This window comes from Tursiops truncatus, chromosome 11 (genome assembly GCF_011762595.2).
Source record: "Tursiops truncatus isolate mTurTru1 chromosome 11, mTurTru1.mat.Y, whole genome shotgun sequence".
Lineage (NCBI taxonomy): Eukaryota > Metazoa > Chordata > Mammalia > Artiodactyla > Delphinidae > Tursiops > Tursiops truncatus.
The window spans coordinates 64455767-64478089 of record NC_047044.1 but is presented as its reverse complement, the minus strand read 5'-3'; the positions used below and the strand labels follow the sequence as shown (position 1 = coordinate 64478089).

Below are 22323 nucleotides of genomic sequence, written 5' to 3'. Positions count from 1 at the left end.
CATGTCACTCTCTTTCTTAAAACCTTGAGTGGTTCCCCATCACTTTCAGAAAACCAGCCTCTCTGTCACTGTGTGGAAGGCCCTTCATGCCCTGGCTCCCACCCTCTCAGCCACCTCCCCACAGCCAAGCCCCCACAAGCACCCTCCTGCCTATCACCTTCTTATTAATGACTGCAAAATCCCTGCAAAATCACCTTCTTATTAATGACTTAAGAAAAACTCAAGTCATTCTATTATTATTATGTATAAGCTATACTTTATGACTAAATTTCATTGCCTGTTTATATATCATAAGACTATACATTTAGCAACATATAACATTAATAAACTCCAAGCATGTAGTAAAACACTGAGCTATACAAATTATGATCTAATAAGTTATACCATGAACTGGGAAAATTATCTTTTTAAACAGATTGATTATTCCTCAAGGAATTGTAGGCATAATAATATGTATGCTGCAACAAAAATAAAGTCTTAAATTTGACTGTCTTATTGATGCTAACAGCTATAGGATGGTGACCTAGTATTTTTTTTAACATGACAGCCTCTAAAATTAAATTGATTTTAGCAATATTTACAGGATGCCCAAAATTTGCTAAGTTGCTACTTTGAACATTTACTAAAATTGATTCCTACCATCAATTCAATTAAATTTTATATTCAATTTAATTTACCAAGTGGGCACCTAACTGTGCAAAGGACTGGGCCAGGGACCATGCAGAACGAGGATAAGTAGAACACTAGCCTGGATTTCAAAAGCTCACAGACACCACACTCACATGAGCCACGCACACACAAGCTATACACTAATTACTACCTTAAACATTCCTAGTTTTTAAACTTTTACACCTTGCTTTAGATTACCTGCATTCAGTTGACATATAACATGGACATGGATATCATGAGGAAAAACAGCTGTAGCACTGAAATTTAAGTACGCTGTGACTCTCTAAGTAACCTATTTACAAAGTCTAACTGAAAGTCTCCTTTCAACATAAATACTAAAAATACACATCCTGCAACTAAGCAATTTTGTGATAGTGAACTGGCACAATGGTACGAAAACATTTTATAATGAAACAATCTGATATCTACTTAACTCCCTCTATATAACTTTATTCATATGCTAAGGAAGCAACCTTGTCATGTGGTTATAAAAACTCATGAAAATATTTTTAAAAATGTAACACTTACGGGGCACTGAGAATGTATCTAAACTTAACATTTAAAATGACTTATAGGACTTCCCTGGTGGCACAGGGGTTAAGAATCCACCTGCCAATGCAGGGTACACGGGTTCAAGCCCTGGCCCAGGAAGATCCCACATGCCACACGGAGCAAATAAGCCCGTGCGCCACAACTACTGAGCCCACGCTCTAGAGCCCGTGAGCCACAACTACTGAGCCTGCATGCCACAACTACTGAAGCCTGTGCACCTAGAGCCCATGCTCCGCAACAAGAGAAGCCACCATAACGAGAAGCCCGTGCACCGCAACGAAGAGTAGCCCCCGCTCACCACAACTAGAGAAAGCCCAAACACAGCAACAAAGACCCAACGCAGCCAAAGATAAAAATAAAAAAAATTTTGTTGATAAAAATAATAAAATAAAATGACATAAAACACCGATCTTTACAAGTATACCTCATTATTTATATTTTTATTTTCAGAAAAAAACGTATAAATAGTTCACTTAAGTATATTTCTCACTAGTTAAATCACAATTCACTTTATATTTAATTAGCTTACATCCAAAAATGGTACTTTTCCTGTATATCATTTTCTTAAAAAGCAAAACATTTTATTTTCAGTAGAAAAAAATTTACATATGAAATCCAAAGGCAATAATTTCAGTAAAAATGGAAATCAACCACCATATCTTTTCTTGAGTTCTTCAACAGAATTATCATTCAATCCTGATTTGTCTATGTGATTGAATAATACACGTGCAACTGAAAAAGAAAAAAAATTCATTTTAATCTCCATTTTTAAAAAGTAAGGCAAAAATTAAAGGGAGTAATCAAATCTGTTAAATATTTTTTACATTATAAAGCAATCATTAGGATTATTTATAAATTCTAATTCAGATATTTAAAAAGCCAACCTGAGAACAGAAAACTATACAGCAGTCCAATGATGTTTCTTAGCAGAATATTTTGCTTTGGCAGTAAAAAATTTCCCCTACATCCTCAATGACATTAACTTTGCAGATGAAACATAATTCATTCTGTACTACCCTAAAGATTTTTGACCTGTGTAACAAGTATACTTTTACTTATTTAATATTCCAATTAACTTTTTCAAAACTTAAATCATTTTATTTTAAAAGAAAAATTTATATCACTACTATAAATTAAGAATTAGCAATAACATTCACAAAAATCATGTTTGATTGGCAAGCTGTACATTTTTATAATAACAATTAAAAGTTAAAAAAAGATTTGCTTATGAGTCATTTAATATCTTTCATACCACTGAAATGGCCGGTCTACACTCAACACTATGGAAAACGCTATTATAGTTCATACATTCCTCAACATTAAAACTAGCTAACAGTTTTTAATAATAATGACATAATAAAAGACAACAGCAGCTACTATTTATTGAATATTAAGTTACACGCCAGGAACCACTGTAAGTGCTTCCCATGTTTAACTTAGTGGACAGTGGTGACCCCACCAAGACAGTACTGCTGGTAGAGGCCAGTCTGAAGGGCCAACTCACATTCTTTGAGCACACTTCAAGTTATCACATCATAGTGGCAAGAAATCCATTCACTCATGCACTTATACTAAGAGGTTATTATGTACTAAGCACCGTTCTACACGCTGAGACCTAGAGAACAAGGTAGACAAAGTTCCTGCTGTCATGGAGCTTCCATTCTATTAGGGAGAGAGAAATAATAAACAAATACTTAAAATACTGTCAGCTCGTTCTGTATTATGAAGAAAAATAAAGCGAGGTAAGATGACAGAGGGTGATGAGGAAAGGGAGGCAGGCAGTTACTGTGAGTAGGCCTGTGAGGAAAGGTGTCTCTGAGGAGGTGACTATTAGGTGGAAACTGCATGAAGTGAGGAAGAGGCAGGGGAGGATAGTCTAGGCTGAGGGGTAAGTCAAACACAAAGACCCTGAGGCTATAAGAAGTTTGGTGATTTGGTATATTAAAAAGACACAAAGTCAGTGAGGTGGGGCAGAATGACTAAAAAAAGTGATAAAAAATGAGGTCTGCATTCAACTGAATGCAGATAATACTTTAAGGGACTGTTTCTGATTAAAGATTAAGCAGAAACTTCTTTTGGTTTACCCCTATTAGGAATCTCTCTAAATTACATGTCCACTTCCCTAAGTTCAACATACAGAGTATTTTTCTTAGTGATTCAGATTCAATGTCACTGCTACATACATAAAGAAGAAACAGAAAAGGAGCCCAAAGTATGTTTAGTCCAGAAAGTATCTGAAAATCATAGTTTTTGCTATTTTTAAACTAAAAAACTGGTACTCCTGCATTCTAATGATTTTTCTCTTTTTCCTAAAACTACAGTATAGCCTTAAAACTCCAAGTACAACTGACCCTTGAAAAACGCAGGTTTCAACTGCACAGATCCACTTACAGGAGGATATTTTTCAATAGTAAACACTATAGCACTACATGATCCATGGTTGGCTGAATCTGTGAATGAGGAACCTCACATCCTGTGGACCGAATATAAAATTGTACGTGGATTTTCAACTGTGTGGAGGGTTGGCGCCCCTAACTCCCATGTTGTTCAAGGGTCAATTGTAATTGAAGTTTCTCCATAGTTTGATTTTACTTAAATTAGCTTTCCCCAAAACTGACATTTTATGCCAAAGACTGAGATGTAGAAATAAACAAGGGATCTAACTCCTCAGGCTCATCACCTGCCTCTTTCTACCCTCTAACTCTACAATCCAGCCACACTGCACTCCTTTTAATTTTCTGAGCTCAATTTGCTCTCTCCTGCCTCAAAACCTCTGCACATTCCCACCTCCTTCATCTGACTCCTGCACTTTTTTGAGAATTCAGCTTAAATCAAAGAAACTCAAGGAAATTAGCTCAAAAAAATGGGTGAGACCTCCGATGCACCCACGCCCGGTTGCAAGCTCCTGTGGCAGGAACCCTGCACGAGCTCCATCATGCCAGGAGCTCAACCATTACATTATCACTGTGTTTTCTAGTAGAAGAGCCCAGAACACCTCAGTTTAACTCCTGGGTCTGGCTTCCTAGCTATGGAACCTCGGTCAAGTTCCTTACCTGTGTATGCTTCAGTTTCCTCCTTTGTAAAACCAAAATGATAATCATACCTACACCTCACAAAGTTGTTGTCAGGATGAAAAAATTTAACTTTACTTAATCTAATAGTAATTCAATTTAATTAGCTTAATTGTAATTAATTTAATTGTACATAATTGACATTCAATAAATATTTGCTATCATTTGTTGAATAAAGGAACACACAAGAATAAAGAGATATGAAAAAGCTTTCTTCACAGAACTCACTTTTCTTCTCAGGTTCTGACATAAACATCACTGCCATATCAAACCTTCTTAGTTCAGAAAGTCTTTGTAAGACTTCAAAGATGAGTGATGGCTTTTCTTTCCTGAAATAATCCAAATAAAAAAACAAATGATCAATTAAAAGCAGCTCATTGTCTGCTTACTAAAATAATATTTCTAATTATATATAAATAAGGTCTTCATGTATCATTTTCCCCTGCATACTGTCTATATTTTAAGTGCCCAAATGAAGAATTTTATCAAGTCAACTGAAAAAACTGTAATATTCTTAAATGTGTGGCACAGCACAGACGTTATTAATCTGCTATAATATTTGCCACTTCCATACTCTACCTTTCTCTAAAAAAATTTTAAGTCATTTTTCCTCCTAATCATTTCCTTTTTCATTGTTTGTACTTGTCATCTCTTTACAACTTCTGCAACAGCTAAATTTATAAGAGAGCTAATTTTGCTATACAAAAGGTAATATGACATGAAAAAGAACGAAGTTCCCAAATCACTAGAAACAGCTGAGCATTACAACATGAAAGCATAACTAAACTTACTTACTCAATGTAAAAGTCATGCAGAATTTTAATGATATGGTTGAATACATCTGGATCTAGATTTTTCTGAAACAGCTTGGGATACAAGGATGGTTCAATTTGCTTGGGAAAAATATAAGGTGTTAGAAAATTCAATTATGGCAACAATCACAAACTATTTATATAATAATTGCTTAGTTCAACATAGTAAAAAATAACTATTATGCATTAGTATTCAATGAATAATAATGGAGTCATACTGAAATGCAACTATGATAGAAGAATGAAAGTTAGAGGAACTATAAAATAATCACTCTGTTCAAGACAGAGAAAAATCTCATGGAGAGATGTGTACTACCCAACAGAAACAGGAAATGAAAGAGAGCTCTCAAGGACCAATAAAAAGAATTAGAGAGTTTAAAAAATAGAACTACTTGAAAAAGACAATGCTAAAAATCCATTATTTGGTGAATTTCATATGAGTTAATTCTTTTTCTTGAGCAAATAAAAGCTCATTTTCAGGAAACTGACGGCCTAAATATTGCAAGCATTGCTTGGCACACAGAAGGCACTCAATGTATTTTAGCTTCTTTCCTCATCTTGAAGGATGAAGAATTAAGTTTAAGTCATGATGTATGAAATTAGATTAAGTTATTTTAGAAAACAAAATTTAACACAGAACCTTTTTCAGAGGTTCACTGGTTGCAAATATTTAAAATGGTCTGACCAGGCTGATATACGTTATCAGGCAAGGGATAAGAGCATTTTCTACAATCATATTATAAGCAAATATAGTACTATTATTATATAGTGACCAAAGAAGTTCTTTGACCTCTAACTTACAGGAGAACTACCAGCTTCCTCCCTCTTACCTTCAAATATTGATACAACATATCTGGAGAATTTTTCAGTTGTCTGAAATCAGATTCAAGCTGAAATGAGTTTGCAGGAACTGGAGGAAGAGCAGTCCTGATAAACTGAGCAGGTGTTTTGTCTACCTCTATAGAAATCTTCTCACTGAAAGTCTGACATACATCCTTTTTCAAATTGACTTCAGGTCTGAAATATTTCAGAAGCATCAAACAATTAGAAGAGAACCACAGGGCTTCCCTGGTGGCGCAGTAGTTAAGAATCTGCCTGCCAATGCAGGGGATACAGGTTTGATCCCTGGCCCGGGAAGATCCTACATGCCGCGGAGCAACTAAGCCCGTGCGCCACAACTACTGAGCCTGTGCTCTAGAGCCCGTGAGCCACAAATACTGAGCCCACGTGCCACAACTACTGGAGCCCACGCGCCTAGAGCCCGTGCTCTGTAATAAGAGAAGCCACCACAATGAGAAGCCCGTGCACTGCAACAAAGAGTAGAGAAAGCCTGCAAGCAGCAATGAAGACCAAAGGCAGCCAAAAATCAATAAATAATAATAATAAAAAAGAAAAACAAAGAGAAGAACCACAAATAGTCAAAGCTTATATAAGGAAACATCAACAGAGATTTTTAAATTTCTGACTTTATTAATACTGTATTATCTATTTATATCCTGCCAGTAGTAAATTCTTTCAGCTGATAATATATGTATACTTTTGGCAAGACAGATTATACTTGTGCAAATTTTCAGATGCTGGTTACGTAATGACTATTCTCATTAGCTGAGCTAATAGCCTGGCCACCTTTTGAGAAAACATTTCTATACACTGCATTATTATATCACATATACTCACAAGTCAACCTTTCACTCTGAATTATGGGAATTACCACAGTTTCAAGAAATATTCCAAGAAGGAAGAAATGCTTCCTCCTTTAAAAAAAAAAAACAAAAAAAAACCTGCCTACTTAAAGTTTTCCCACAATCTATAATGTCACTGTAAACAACTACTAAAGTTCAAAGTTTAAAACAAAAAAACCTTTTAATAGGACTGTTGAGTAGCAATGCAAAAATATATGAATCAAATTTCAACACCCCAAAGTAAACTACTAAACTATGTCTTTTATATTCTCATCATTAAGAAAATGCATGACTTTTTGAAAAATTCCAAACAAAATTTAAAGAGCCCATGAATATCTTAAATATTAATGGCTAGAATAATGATAATGCCTAAATTCTACATTGTTTATGAAGCTTCCCTATAAAAAATTAAAAATCCTGAATTACAAAGTGAAACATATTTACTGAAGTTCTAGAAAAGAAAATGCACAAAATCAATTTGTTCAAGATACTTTCATCACTGTTTGCAGATGACATGATGCTATACATAGAAAATCCTAAAAATGCTGTCAGAAATCTACTAGAGCTCATCAATTAATTCAGTAAAGTTGCAGGATACAAAATTAATACACAGAAATCTCCTGCATTCCTATATACTAACAACGAAAGATCTGACAGTGAAATTAAGGAAACACTCCCATTTACCACTGCATCAAAAAGAATAAAATACCTAGGAATAAACCTACCTAAGGAGACAAAAGACCTCTACTGTGAAAACTATAAGATGCTGATGAAAGAAATCAGAGATGACACAGATGGAAGGATATACCATGTTCTTGGATTGGAAAAATCAATACTGTCAAAATGACTATACTACCCAAGGCAATCTACAGATTCAATGCAATCCCTATCAAATTACCAATGGCATTTTTCACAGAACTAGAGCAAAAAAATTTTTAATTTATATGGAAACACAAAAGACCCTGAATAGCCAAAGCAATCTTGAGAAAGAGAAACAGAGCTGGAGGAATCAGACTCCCTGACTTCAGACTATACTACAAAGCTAGAGTAATCAAAACAGTACAGTACTGGCACAAAAACAGAAATACAGATCAATAAAATAGGCTAGAAAGCCCAGAAATAAATTCACACACCTATGGTCAACTATCTATGACAAAGGAGGCAAGGCTATACAATGGAGAAAAGACAGTCTCTTCAATAAATGGTACTGGGAAAACTGGACAGCTACATGTAGGAGAATAAAATTAGAACATTCTCTAATACCATACACAAAAATAAACTCAAAATGGATCAAAGAACTAAATGTAAGCCTGTATACTATAAAACTCTTAGAGGAAAACACAGGCAGAACACTCTTTGACATAAACTGCAGTAATACCTTTTCTGATCAAACAAAAATAAACAAATGGGACCTAATTAAACTTAAAAGTTTCTGCACAGCAAAGGAAACCATCAACAAAACGAAAAGAAACCACAGGATGGGAGAAAATATTGGCAACCGAAGCAAACGACAAGGGATTAATCTCTAAAATATACAAACAGCTCATGCAGCTCTATGTCTAAAAAACAAAAAACCCAATCAAAAAATGGGCAGAAGATCTAAACAGACATTTCTCCAAAGAGGACATACAGATGGCCAAAATGCACATGAAAAGATGGTCAACATCACTAATTATCAGAGAAATGCAAATCAAAACTACAGTGAGATATCACCTCACACCAGTCAGAATGGCCATCATCAAAAAATCTACAAACAATAAATACTGGAGAGGGTGTGGAGAAAAGGGAACCCTCCTACACTGGTGATGGGAATGTAAATTGGTACAACTGCTATGGAGAACAGTATGGAGGTTCCTTAAAAAACTTAAAACAGAACTACCATATGATCCAGCAATCCCATTCCTGGGCATATACCCAGAGAAAACCATAATTCAAAAAGAGTCATGTACCACAGTGTTCATTGCAGCACTATTTACAACAGCCAACACATGGAAGCAACCTAAATGTCCATCAAAAGAGGAATGGATAAATAAGATGTGGTACATACACATAATGGAATATTACTCAACCATAAAAAAGAATGAAATAATGCCATTTACAGCAACATGGATGGACCTAGAGATTATCATACTAAGTGAATTAAGTCAAAGACAAATATCATGTGATACCACTCATACGTGGAATCTAATTTTTTTGAAAAAGATATAAATGAACTTATTTATAAAACAGAAACAGACTTACAGATATTGAAAACAAACTTATCGTTACCAGAGGGGAAACGTGGAGGGGAGGGATAAATCAGGAGCTTGAGATGAACATACAAAAACTACTATATATAAGATAAATAAGCAACAAGGACCTACTGTATAGCACAGGAAACTCTGCTCAATATTCTGTGATAATCTATATTGAGAAAGAATCTAAAAAAGAATGAATATATGTATATGTGTAACTGAATCACTTTGCTATATACCTGAAACTAACACAACATTGTAAATCAACTATACTCCAATAAAATTAAAATATATTTTTTTAAAAAGATACTCTCTCTTATTTCTAAAGTCCTCAGTGTGGTAAAGGAATAGTGATCATTCCTTCAGCAAAACTTCTCTTACAGTTAAAAGAAAAACTACAATGTAAAGTTGGATAGTTCAAAAAACTATGTGGATGAGTACAAACCAGAAGTCTCATCAGCAATATCTATTTTCTAGTGGGATTACTGCCATTCTAGATGACTATCAGATAAAAGTATTTCTACTCACTGCAGAGCTGAAGTATCACTGATTTCTTCTATTTTCAATACTTTTGCTTTTGGGATATCACTTGTGGGCAGAAGGTCATCCTGGCTTGAGTTCTTCTTACTTGTGCCAGCGGTTGCTGTTACCTTTGCTGGATTAATAGGATTACGCTCTGGAGCAGCAGCAGTAGTAGTGCTATCTGGCACATCAACAGTCTGTATCAAATTACCAGTTTCTTCGATAATAAGCTTCTTGAGTGGTTTCTAAAACAATTAAAATCAATTCTTTGCATCAACATACAAAGGTTTCCTATTTTAGGGGCATAAATTAAAAGGTTACAGTGTTTTTACAGCCAACATCCCAGTTGTAAGTAAATTCAATTTGGAGTCATACTGCCAGACTACCATATGTAGGTCTAAATGGGGGAAAGAAGATGCATATATAAATAATTACAAGGCAATGGAATATGCATTATAAAAGGTACAGGTACAAAGTGCTAAAAGAACAGAGGAAGGAAGATAAAAATTGACATCGGGGGGCTTCACAGAAAAAGTACCCAGGAATGGCAGTGTTGAAGGGTATGGTCAGTGGAAAGGTGAGAAGTCCAGTAGGGCTGGTGCAAGGGGAGGAGAGGTGGAGACAAAGCCTGAAAGGCTGCTTAAAGGCAGCTTATAAAGGGACTTGTGTGCTGTATCAAGGAGTTTGAAGTTTATCCTAGAGGCAACAAAGCCAAGAAAAAAATATGACCAAGTGACATCAGTATTGTGGGCTGAAGGCAAGTAGAACAAGGCCAGGCAATAACCTGCATTCTGTATGAAAGAAAAGATCCTGCATGTCGCAACGAAGATCCTGCAACTAAGATCTGATGCAGCCAAATAAGGAAATAAATAAATATTTTTAAGAAACAAAAACAAAAACCTAACTGCTGGATAAAACCAGCCTAGAATTAAAGATTTGCCAAATAATTTACACAAAGTTGGCAAGTACCTGACCACAATAATGGTCTTTAATTTATTAATATAAATAGCATTCACTATTTATTTCAATCATAACAGGTGGCAAATATTTTCAATTTCTTCCTAAGTTTACATGTAATACTCTTTGCTTTTTAATAAAAGACGTTCTTCAGTATACTCTAAGTTTTCATTCCAACTGTACAGTTGAATTTTAAATCAGAAAGCTGTAAATATGAAAACTTTTGACATATATACTAAACTCAGTGTTAAAACCAGGCATTCCATTAGCATAACTAAGAAAAGACCTAATGGTAACAACTGAGTGTTACTAGATGAATGCACATTAAATAAAAAAGCTATTAAAAGTCTGTTAACAGAATCCCCTTAGCGGTTCTATCTTTAAGGATAATCATGTTAATCTAAGGCCTTTGCTTTGCTGATAACTATCAACACCAATAGTTTTCTATCAAGATATTGACCAAGAATGGATACGTGTTAGTGTTAAAAAATAGTGTTAAAGAACAGACTATAAAAAATAGACTGTAACTACTGAATTGTATCAATGCATGCCGCAACTAGAGAAAGCCTGTGTGCGGCAACAAAGACCCAACACAGCCAAAAATAAATAAATAAAATTATTTTTTAAAAAAAATAATAAACAGAAAAGGAGAAAGAGACAAAGGAGACCAAGCAGAAAGGTGAATTTTTTATATGGGGAAACAGGAAAACGAAAAAAATTAAATATTTTAGTGGAGACCAAGAGATCAGGACAAACTCTCATTTACCACCATCCTACCTAGGAACCCCAGGCCCAGCTGACCTACATTACTGCTCTCCTACAGTCTCTCTATAGAAGATATATTAACAGTACTCCCCGCTGCAAACCCTCAAGCACAGGACACCCCAACCGAGCCTCTCGCTTGAATAAAGTAACCCCAGGACTCTTTTTTCTCCACCTCCTGGGCCTTCCTTTCTTTCCTGACCACTTTCCTCAGTGTCCAGCTGGCCTCACACATATATGACTGAAAAGGAAATTAACATTTGTTTTACGTGAAACTGCCTTAGCATTATTGGACATTATTTCCTTTGATCTCAACTAACCTGTGAGTTATTCTCAACTTAAGTAGAAAAAGTAAGAATCACATAGGGTTCACACTCGCCTAAAATTTTAAAGCTTATGAAATGGGGCTCAAATCAACTCAAAAGCATCATACCAAACTGCACCTACTATTTTTTAAATAATGCCCACTTTTTTAAATGGAGACCTATTATAAAAATAAATAGCAATTTTTCCCCTTCCCACTAGGATAATGATTTTGTTTCTGTTGGATCAGTTACAAAATGGTTTACCCCAGATCTCTCAATTCATGAAGGTGTTCTGTTTTGAGATCCAGCCACAAAAGATTCAAATTTATGTTGCATTTTCACAGCTATTAACATAAACTGATTTTTAAACTGAGGGAGAAGAGTACCCAACAGATTTATAAAAGCTGTTTAGGGTATACTGGCCATGGGACATTCTTCCATACACAGATATCTGATTTACCACATGGTAATGTCTTTATAATTATGGACAGCAAAAGTCTGACAAAGGCTTTGTTTTTACCTTTTGAATTAACTTCTGTGACAAAGTTTTACAAAGAGATAAAAGTTTAAATCACATTGGATTAAACATTTAATCACCTTTATTGTTAATAGAATAATAGCAAGTGAATATGATATTTGAAAATGAACATGATATATGAAAATGTATGAAAGCAACTAAGATTTATGCCTGGCACATGAAACAATTATTATCTCAGAAAATTCAAGAATAAAGTCAAAATAAGAACCCAAGAAAAATATTAAACAAAGAATTTCTCTATCTCTTACTAACTTGAACTATGAGCTTGGCAAAACACAAAACTTTCTTTGCCTCACCTTCCTTCGTAAAAGGAGGATAAAAATATCTGCTCCGACTTCCTTGTAAAATTGTTATTTCTCTCAAAGCATCATCCATGCATAACAGTTACTTCTAGGGTGTAGGGAGATCATGATCAGTGAGGGGCACACAGGGAGATTTTTGGAGGCTGATACCTTTCAATTTTTTGACCTGGTTGGTGGTTTCACAGATGTTCACTTTATTCTTTAAATCTTAATTTGTTCTATGTACTTTTCTATATGCATTTTATCTTTCATTATTTCTATATATAATACCATGTAAATGTTAGAAATTACCATAGAGTCACACACTATATAGATACATATCTATATATATAAACAAAACAAACCACTGCATTTTACCAGCTACTCTTTCTGTTCCAATATTGCAGGAAAAAACTGGCTTTGTTGGATTTAATGAAAAACAGTATGGCATACCAAAAACAATGTGCAGTGTATATTCTTAAGAATAACTCTGCCTATACAGGCAATACCTTGGAGATACTGCAGGTTCAGTTACAGACCACCACAATAAAGTGAATATTGCAATAAAGCAAGTCACATAAATCTTTTGGTTTCTCAATGCATATAAAAGTTATGTTTACACTATACTGTACTGTTTTAAGTGTGTAATAGCATTATGTCTTAAAAAAACGTACATACCTTAATTAAAAAATACTTTATTGCAAAAAAATGCTAACCATCATCTGAGCCTTCAGCAAGTCTTTTTGCAATAGTAACAAAGATCACTGATCACAGATCACCATAACAAATATGATAGTAATGAAAAAGTTTGAAATATTGCAAAAATTACCAAAATGTGACACAAGGACACGAAGTAAGAAAATGCTATTGGAAAAGTGGCGCTGATAGACTTGCTCAGCACAGGGTTGCCACAAACCTTCAATCTGTAAAAAACGCAGTATCTGCAAAGTGCAATAAAACAAGGTATGCCTGTACTAGATGTTTGCCAAAGTGCTAACTTTAGATCAAACCCCACAGAAGATGCAACACTACTGTAATAAAATCCCAATCTCAAATAATAGTAATAGAAATAAAAATATTTAATTACAAAATGTAAAACAGCTCCAAATTCCTTTAAAGCCAGAAAATATGTAGAAATATTTAGTGCTAAATTAAAAGTCGCTTTAAAAAGTTACCCCAGAACTTTAAACAGCTCAATTTTCCCCAATTTGATTATGCCAATATTCCTAAGAAGTATTTTTTAAAGATTCTAAAAATGGCTCTTGGAAGAGATTTCAACATTTCTTTTCAGAGTCTACTAACTCAACATTTGTTTTCAGCTCTTATTAATAGAACACTGATATTTAAATAGCAAGGGAAAAAATTAAAGGGCTTTACTTACAGTTGATCCAAGATGAGGTGGATTATCAATGGGTTTTATCACGTTTTGCCTTTGAGTAGAATCAAGAAAGACATCATCCCAGTGTCCTTTCTCAATTAATTCCTTGAAAATAAATTTGTAACCATGACTATCAAAATATGCTCAAGTTAATCACGTAACAAATAAATGTGTTTATGCTTCAGAAAATAAGACCATATTTTGGTGGAAAGAATGCATACCTTTTTAATTTTGGAAAGTTCAGTCACTGCCTGCTTATTTCCAGGTTCCAGAAGTAAAACAGTTTCAAAATCTAAAATGAATTTTTAAGAAATATAATAAATTAGTGAAAATACTTTATGGAGTTCAAAAAATTATATATTTAGTTAGTAACCCCATATTTATCTCAAGAAGTTTTACTCAGGATGCTAGGAAACTGGTGAGCAATAATAAGAACTAACATTTACCAACTGCTATTCTAGTTGCTTTATATGAATTCTCATGTAACATGACTACAACTCCACTTTACAGTGAAACAACTGAGGCCTTGATCTAGAGGTCATCTAACTTACCAAAACTCACACTGTTAACAAACGACAGGGTAATCACCAAACATAAGACAGAATCTAAGAGAATCCCAGATAATGGAATATTATTAAGCCTTAAAAAGGAATCAAAGTCTGATATATGCTACAACATGCATGAGCCTTAGAGACGTGCTAAGTGAAACAAGCCAGAGACTTGTTTGATTACTACTACTGTATGATTCTACTGTATGATACTACTACTGTATGACTACTTGTTTGATTACTACTACTGCATGATTCTACTCACATGAGGTACTAGAATAGTCAAATTCAGAGACAGAAAGTAGAATGTTGATTACCAGGGGCTGGAGGAAGGGGGAATGGAGAGTTATTGTCAAAAGGGTAGCATGTTCAGAATGGAATGATGAAAAAGTTCTGGAGATGTGTAATGGTGATGGCTGACAACAATGTGAATGTACTCAATGTCACTGAACTGTACACTTAAAAATGGTTAAAACAGTACATTTTATGTTATGTCTATTTTACCATGATAAAGAAATGCATGGGCTACAGCTGAAGCCAGACTTAAACTGCCAGATTTAAATGAACATTCAAAACACAAAGGCTGAAAACCAATTATGTAAGCATTGATGTGTCAAGAAGTTAGAAAACCAGCAAATTAAGCCAAAAGACAGATGAAGGAAGGAAATAAAAAGCAGAAATATGTAAAACAGAAAACACACAAGAGAAGTAAGTTGGTTCTTCAAAATAACTAACAGAATAAATATGTAAAAGATCATGAAAAAATAAGAATAACTAGTATAAGAAAAAAAGCGGGGGCATCACTACAGTCTCATATTATCCTCTACCTCCTGGTTGCTGACTCCCTTTTCATTCTTGCCTTTTTCTTGCTTTTTTCCTTCTCACCTATAATTCGAATTTTTCATTAATTTTGGTCAGATTGTACTGTATGCTATTAAAAGATAACCAGGTCCACTATGGAAGCTGAATTCCTTCAAATCTACAAACGTATTCATGATCTAAACTGTGAAAGAAAATGTACTTTTCTAGGTTCTGTATCCTTGAAACATGGGAAGGCTATGCAAATCTCTGCTTCTATAACAGGAGTGTCAACAGGAAGAGTGAGGGCCGGGTGTTATAAAAATAGTCTTACCTTGTTTGGCCTCATTAAGCTTTCCCAAAAATGTTCTTGCAGTTCCCCTTCTGGCAAAGGCTTTAGAATATGAGCCATCTAATAAAATAGCTTGTGTGCAGTCTTTTTCAGCCTCTTCATACCTATTAAACATGATAAAACAACCAAGTGGAAAAATGTAGCTTACAGCAAACTTCATATAAACTGAGTTTCTAATATAAAAATATACATATAATTTCAATTACCAGCTCCCAAATCTGTGTTTGAGGGAAAAGACTAATTTTTAAATTTTTTATTCTCACCAAATTTTGGAATCATCTGGTGAGGAAAGAGAAGGTATCAGATTAAGGGGAAGTCAGGAATGAGTCTGCTGGAAGGATGAAATTAATGATGATAAAATATGAGTAGAGCAGACAAAAGAACACCACTGCTGGCAGTGTACCTCCCCTCCAACTCTCAGTATGTACAGCTACTATAATAAAAATTATAACTGGCATTAAATCTCCAAACTTCATTAATATTTACCCACAGTACACATCACCTAAGGAAAACAGCACACACAGAACTCAGGATCCATTATATACGTGAAAGCATACCACCTACTACTTTTCATAAATTCTACTCAGTCATGCAACCAGCAATTAATTCAGTCTGAGTACTGCTTTATGACAACAAAAAGCTAAGAAAAGCTAAAAAAAAAACCAAACAATAGAAAAAACTTGAGACCCTCATATATATTAAAATGACATTAATGAATTATTGTGAATTTATTTGGCATAATAATGGTATTGTGGTTATGTATGAAACATCCTTCAGGGATGAAATATCATAATGTCTCTGATTTGCTTTACAATAATTCCGGGGGAAAACAGCTGAAACAAATATGACAAAAAAGGTATGGCTAGTGAACACTAGATGATTTGGTACATAGAGCTTATTATGAAAAGTTTCATAATAACAAATATTTTTTTAAAAAGGAATCTTCTGTGATCACATTCTTCCCAAGGCCTAAGTGAATGCCATTCTACCTTCAAAACAAGACCTAGGGTGAAAAAGATTAAACACCTCTGAATTCTTTAATTCACTTTTCAGCAAGAGAAAGAACATGTTTGTGTGTGTTCGTGTCCATGCCCCAACCAGTATATGTTCTACTTGACTGATTATATCATTCTCCCATTCAAGATACTGCATGGTCCCCACATATTTTACAATAAAGTCTGCAGAGCACAAAGTCGGGGGCTTGCATGACGCTCCAGCCTTATCTCTATCACTGCCCCTGCATGCCAGCCATCATATGAACCACTTGTCCTTTCCAGAGGTACCATGGAATTTCCAACTCCTGTGCCTGTGAACCTGCACGAGGACACTCGACCTGTTTTTTCACCTCACTAATCATACTATCCCTTTAGATCTCGGTTCAGGTCAAACTCCTGTTTGAAAGAGTTGCTCTTCTCCTTGTTCCTCATCTAGTCTGTAATATCTGACAGCAGTCACTATGTAGAAGAGAAAACTTCTGATATTAACTGAATCTAAAAGACACACTAGAAAAAGATACAAATAAGAGTCACGTAGGGAGACCTTCAAGATGGCAGAAGAGTAAGACGTGGAGATCACCTTCCTCCCCACAAATACATCAGAAATACATCTACATGTGGAACAACCCCTACAGAACACCTACTGAACGCTGGCAGAAGACCTCAGACCACCCAAAAGTCAAGAAACTCCCCACATACCTGGGTAGGGCGAAAGAAAAAACAGAGACAAAAGAATAGGGATGGGACCTGCACCTCTGGGAGGGAGCTGTGAAGGAGGAAAAGTTTCCACACACTAGGAAGCCCTTTCACTGGTGGAGACAGGGGGTGGGCAGGGAGGAAGCTTCGGAGCCACAGAGGAGAGCGCAGCCACAGGGGTGCAGAGGGCAAAGCGGAGAGATTCCCGCACAGAGGATCGGTGCCGACCAGCACTCACCAGCCCGAGAGGCTTGTCTGCTCACCCGCCGGGGCGGGCAGGGGCTGGAAGCTGAGGCTCGGGCTTTGGTCGGAGTGCAGGGAGAGGACTGGGGTTGGCAGCATGAACACAGCCTGAGGGGGCCAGTGCGCCACAGCTAGACAGGAGGGAGTCCGGGAAAAAGTCTGGACCTGCCTAAGAAGCAAGAGATCCCTGTTTCGGGGTGTGCGAGGAGAGGGGATTCAGAGCACTGCCAAAACGAGCTCCAGAGACGGGAATGAGCCACGGCTATCAGCGCGGACCCCAGAGACGGGCATGGGATGCTGAGGCTGCTGCTGCAGCCACCAAGAATCCTGTGTGCGAGCACAGGTCACTCTCCACGCTGCCCCTCCCAGGAGCCTGTGCAGCCACCACTGCCAGGGTCCCATGATCCAGGGACAACTTTCCCAGGAGAACGCACACGGTGCACCTCAGGCTGTTGCAACGTCACGCCGGCCTCTGCCGCCGCAGACTCACCCCACATCCGTAACCCTCCCTCCCCCCGGCCTGAGTGAGCCAGAGCCCCCTAATCAGCTGCTCCTTTAACCCCATCCTGTCTAAGCTAAGAACAGACGCCCTCAGGTGACCTACACGAAGAGGCGGGGCCAAATCCAAAGCTGAACGCCCTGTAGCTATGCGAACAAAGAAGAGAAAGGGAAATCCCTCCCAGAAGCCTCAGGAGCAGTGGATTAAATCTCCACAACCAACGTGATGTACCCTGCACCTGTGGAATACCTGAATAGACAACGCATCATCCCAAATTCAGGAGGTGGACTTTGGGAGCAACGATATATTTTTTTCCTTTTTCTCTATTTGTGAGTGTGTATGTGTATGCTTCTGTGTGAGATTTTGTCTGCACAACTTTGCTTTTACCATTTGTCCTAGGGTTCTGTCTGTCCATTAATTTTTGGGGGGTTTTTTGTATGTTTTTTAGCATTTGTTATCATTGGTGGATTTGTTTTTTGGTTTGGTTGTTCTCTTTTTTCTTTTCTTTTCTTTTTTTATTACTTTTTAATTTTTTTATTTTAATAACTTTATTTTATTTCTTTTTTTTCTCTCTCTTTCTTTTTTTCTCCCTTTTCTTCTGAGCCATGTGCCTGACAGGGTCTTGTTGCTCCAGTCAGGTGTCAGGCCTGTGCCTCTGAAGTGGGAGAGCCAAGTTCAGGACATTGGTCCACCAGAGACCTCTCAGATCCACATAATATCAAATGGCAAAAGCTCTCCCAGGGATCTCCATCTCAACGCTAAGACCCAGCTCCACTCAACAACCAGCAAGCTAGTGCTGGACACCCTATGCCAAACAACTAGCAAGATAGGAACACAACCCCACCCATTAGCAGAGAGGCTGCCTAAAATCATAATAAGGTCACAAACACCCCAAAACACACCACTGGACACGGACCTGCCCACGAGAAAGACAAGATCCAGCTTCATCCACCAGATGCAGGCACCAGTCCCCTGCACCAGGAACCCTACACAACCCACTGAACCAACCTTAGCCACTTCGGGAAGACACCAAAAACAATGGGAACTACGAACCTGCAGTCTGCGAAAAGGAGACCCCAAACACAGTAAGATAAGCAAAATGAGAAGACAGAGAAACACCCAGCAGATGAAGGAGCAAGGTAAAAACCCACCAGACCAAACAAATGAAGAGGAAATAGGCAGTCTACCTGAAAAAGAATTCAGAGTAATGAGAGTAAAGATAATCCAAAATCTTGGAAATAGAATGGAGAAAATACAAGAAACGTTTAACAAGGACCTAGAAGAACTAAAGAGTGAACAAACAATGATGAACAACACAATAAATGAAATTAAAAATTCTCTAAAAGGAATCAATAGCAGAAAAACTGAGGCAGAAGAACGGATAAGTGACCTGGAAGATAAAATAGTGGAAATAACTACTGCAGAGCAGAATAAAGAAAAAAGAATGAAAAGAATGGATGACAGTCTCAGAGACCTCTGGAACAACATTAAATGCACCAACATTCAAATTACAGGGGTCCCAGAAGAAGAAGAGAAAAAGAAAGGGACTGAGAAAATATCTGAAGAGATTATAGGTGAAAACTTCCCTAATATGGGAAAGAAAATAGTCAATCAAAGTCACGAAGCGCAGTGAGTCCCATACAGGATAAATCCAAGGAGAAACACGCCAAGACACATATTAATCACAGTATCAAAAATTAAATACAAAGAAAAAATATTAAAAGCAGCAAGGGAAAAACAAAAAAATAACATATAAGAAAATCCCCATAAGGTTAACAGCTGATCTTTCAGCAGAAACTGCAAGCCAAAATGGAGTGGCAGGACATATTTAAAGTGATGAAAGGGAAAAACCTACAACCAAGATTACTCTACCCAGCAAGGATCTCATTCAGATTCGATGGAGAAATCAAAAGCTTTACAGACAAGCAAAAGCTAAGAGATTCAGCACCACCAAACCAGCTTTACAACAAAGGCTAAAGGAACTTCTCTAGGCAAGAAACAGAAGAGAAGGAAAAGATCTACAAAAACAAACCCAAAACAATTAAGAAAATGGTAATAGGGACATACATATTGCTAATTACCTTAAATGTAAATGGATGAAATGCCCCAACCAAAAGACACAGACTGGCTGAATGGATAAAAAACAAAACCCATATATATGCTGTCTACAAGAGACCCACTTCAGAACTAGGGACACATACAGAGTGAAAGTGAGGGGATGGAAAAAAGATATTCCATGCAAATGGAAATCAAAAGAAAGCTGGAGTAGCAATTCTCACATCAGACAAAATAGACTTTAAAATAAAGACTATTGCAAGAGACAAAGAAGGACACTACATAATGATCAAGGGCTCAATCCAAGAAGAAGATATAACAATTGAAAGTATTTATGCACCCAACATAGGAGCACCTCAATACATAAGGCAAATGCTAACAGCCATAAAAGGGGAAATCGACAGTAACACAAACATAGTAGGAGACTTTAATACCCCACTTTCACCAATGGGCAGATCATCCAAAATGAAAATAAACAAGGAAACACAAGCTTTAAATGATACATTAAATAATATGGACTTAATTGATATTTATAGGACATTTCATCCGAAAACAACAGAATACACTTTCTTCTCAAGTGCTCATGGAACATTCACCAGGATAGATCATATCTTGGGTCACAAATCAACGCTTGATAAATTTAAGAAAATTGAAATTGCATCAAGTATGTTTTCCAACCACAATGCTATGAGACTAGATATCAATTACAGGAAAAAATCTGTAAAAATTACAAGCTCATGGAGGCTAAACAATACGCTACTTAATAAGCAAGAGATCACTGAAGAAATCAAAGAGGAAATCAAAAAATACCTAGAAACAAATGACAATGAAAACATGACGACCCAAAACCAATGGGATGCAACAAAAGCAGTTCTAAGAGGGAAGTTTATAGCAATACAATCCTACCTCAAGAAACAAGAAACATCTCAAATAAACAACCTAATCTTATACCTAAAGCAATTAAAGAAAAAAGAACCAAAAAACCCCAAAGTTAAGAAGAGGAAAGAAATCATAAAGATCAGATCAGAGATAAATGAAACAGAAATGAAGGAAACAATAGCAAGATCAATAAAACTAAATGCTGGTTCTTTGAGAAGATAAACAAAATAGATAAACCATTAGCCAGACTCATCAAGAAAAAAAGGGAGAAGACTCAAATCGACAGAATTAGAAATGAAAAAGGAGAAGTAACAACTGACACTGCAGAAATACAAAGGATCATGAGAGATTACTACAAGCAACTATATGCGAATAAAATGAACAACCTGGAAAAATGAACAAATTCTTAGAAAGGCACAACCTTCCAAGACTGAATCAGGAAGAAATAGAAAATATAAACAGACCAAAAACAAGCACTGAAATTGAGACTGTGATTAAAAATCTTCCAACAAACAAAAGCCCAGGACCAGATGACTTCACAGGCAAATTCCATCAAACATTTAGAGAAGAGCTAACACCTATCCTTCTCAAACACTTCCAGACAAAGACGTCTCAGAGAAAAAAAATTACAGGCCAACAGCACTGATGAACATAGATGCAAAAATCCTCAACAGAATACTAGCAAATGGAATCCAACAGCACATTAAAAGGATCATACACCATGATCAAGTGGGGTTTATCCTAGGAATGCAAGGATTCTTCAATGTATGCAAATCAATCAATGTGATACAGCATATTAACAAACTGAAGAATAAAAACCATATGATCATCTCATTAGAGGCAGAGAAAGCTTTCAACACAATTCAACACACACATGATAAAAACCCTCCAGAAAGTAGGCATAGAGGGAACTTATCTCAACATAATAAAGGCCATATATGACAAACCGACAGCCAACATTGTTCTCAATGGTGAAAAACTGAAACCATTTCCACTAAGATCAGTAACAAGGCATGGTTGCCCATTCTCACCACTATTATTCAACATAGTTGTGGAAGTTTTAGCCACCGCAGTCAGAGAAGAAAAAGAAATAAAAGGACTCCAAATTGGAAAAGAAGAAGTAAAGCTGTCACTGTTTGCCGATGACATGATACTATACATAGAGAATCCTAAAGATGCTACCAGAAAATTACGAGAGCTAATCAATGAATTTGGTAATGTAACAGGATACAAAATTAATGCACAGAAGTGTCTTACATTCCTATAAACTAATGATGAAAAATCAGAAAGAGAAATTAAAGAAACACTCCCACTGACCACTGCAACAAAAGAATAAAATACCTAGGAATACACCTACCTAAGGAGACAAAAGACCTGTATGCAGAAAACTATAAGACACTGATGAAAGAAAATAAAGATACAAACAGATGGAGAGATATACAATGTTTTTGGATTGGAATAATCAACACTGTGAAAATGACTATACTACCCAAAG

The 22323-nt window shown here is 36.2% G+C and overlaps 1 protein-coding gene across 2 annotated transcripts in view; it reads right to left on the bottom strand.

Annotated features, from left to right (window-relative positions):
* Positions 1–1644: 1644 nt before the first annotated feature.
* The window catches only part of RPAP3 (RNA polymerase II associated protein 3), a 40931-nt gene continuing 20252 nt past the window's right edge, over positions 1645–22323 (bottom strand). For both annotated transcript variants that reach the window (XM_019934557.3, XM_073788776.1), the window contains exons 10-17: positions 15444–15565; positions 13985–14055; positions 13767–13868; positions 9549–9787; positions 5935–6121; positions 5088–5185; positions 4521–4621; positions 1645–1953 (exon numbers count right to left, since the gene is read on the bottom strand). In XM_019934557.3, the coding sequence (XP_019790116.2) occupies positions 1868–1953; positions 4521–4621; positions 5088–5185; positions 5935–6121; positions 9549–9787; positions 13767–13868; positions 13985–14055; positions 15444–15565 (1006 nt within the window). In that variant the 3' untranslated portion in view covers positions 1645–1867. The remainder of the gene's footprint in view (positions 1954–4520; positions 4622–5087; positions 5186–5934; positions 6122–9548; positions 9788–13766; positions 13869–13984; positions 14056–15443; positions 15566–22323) is intronic.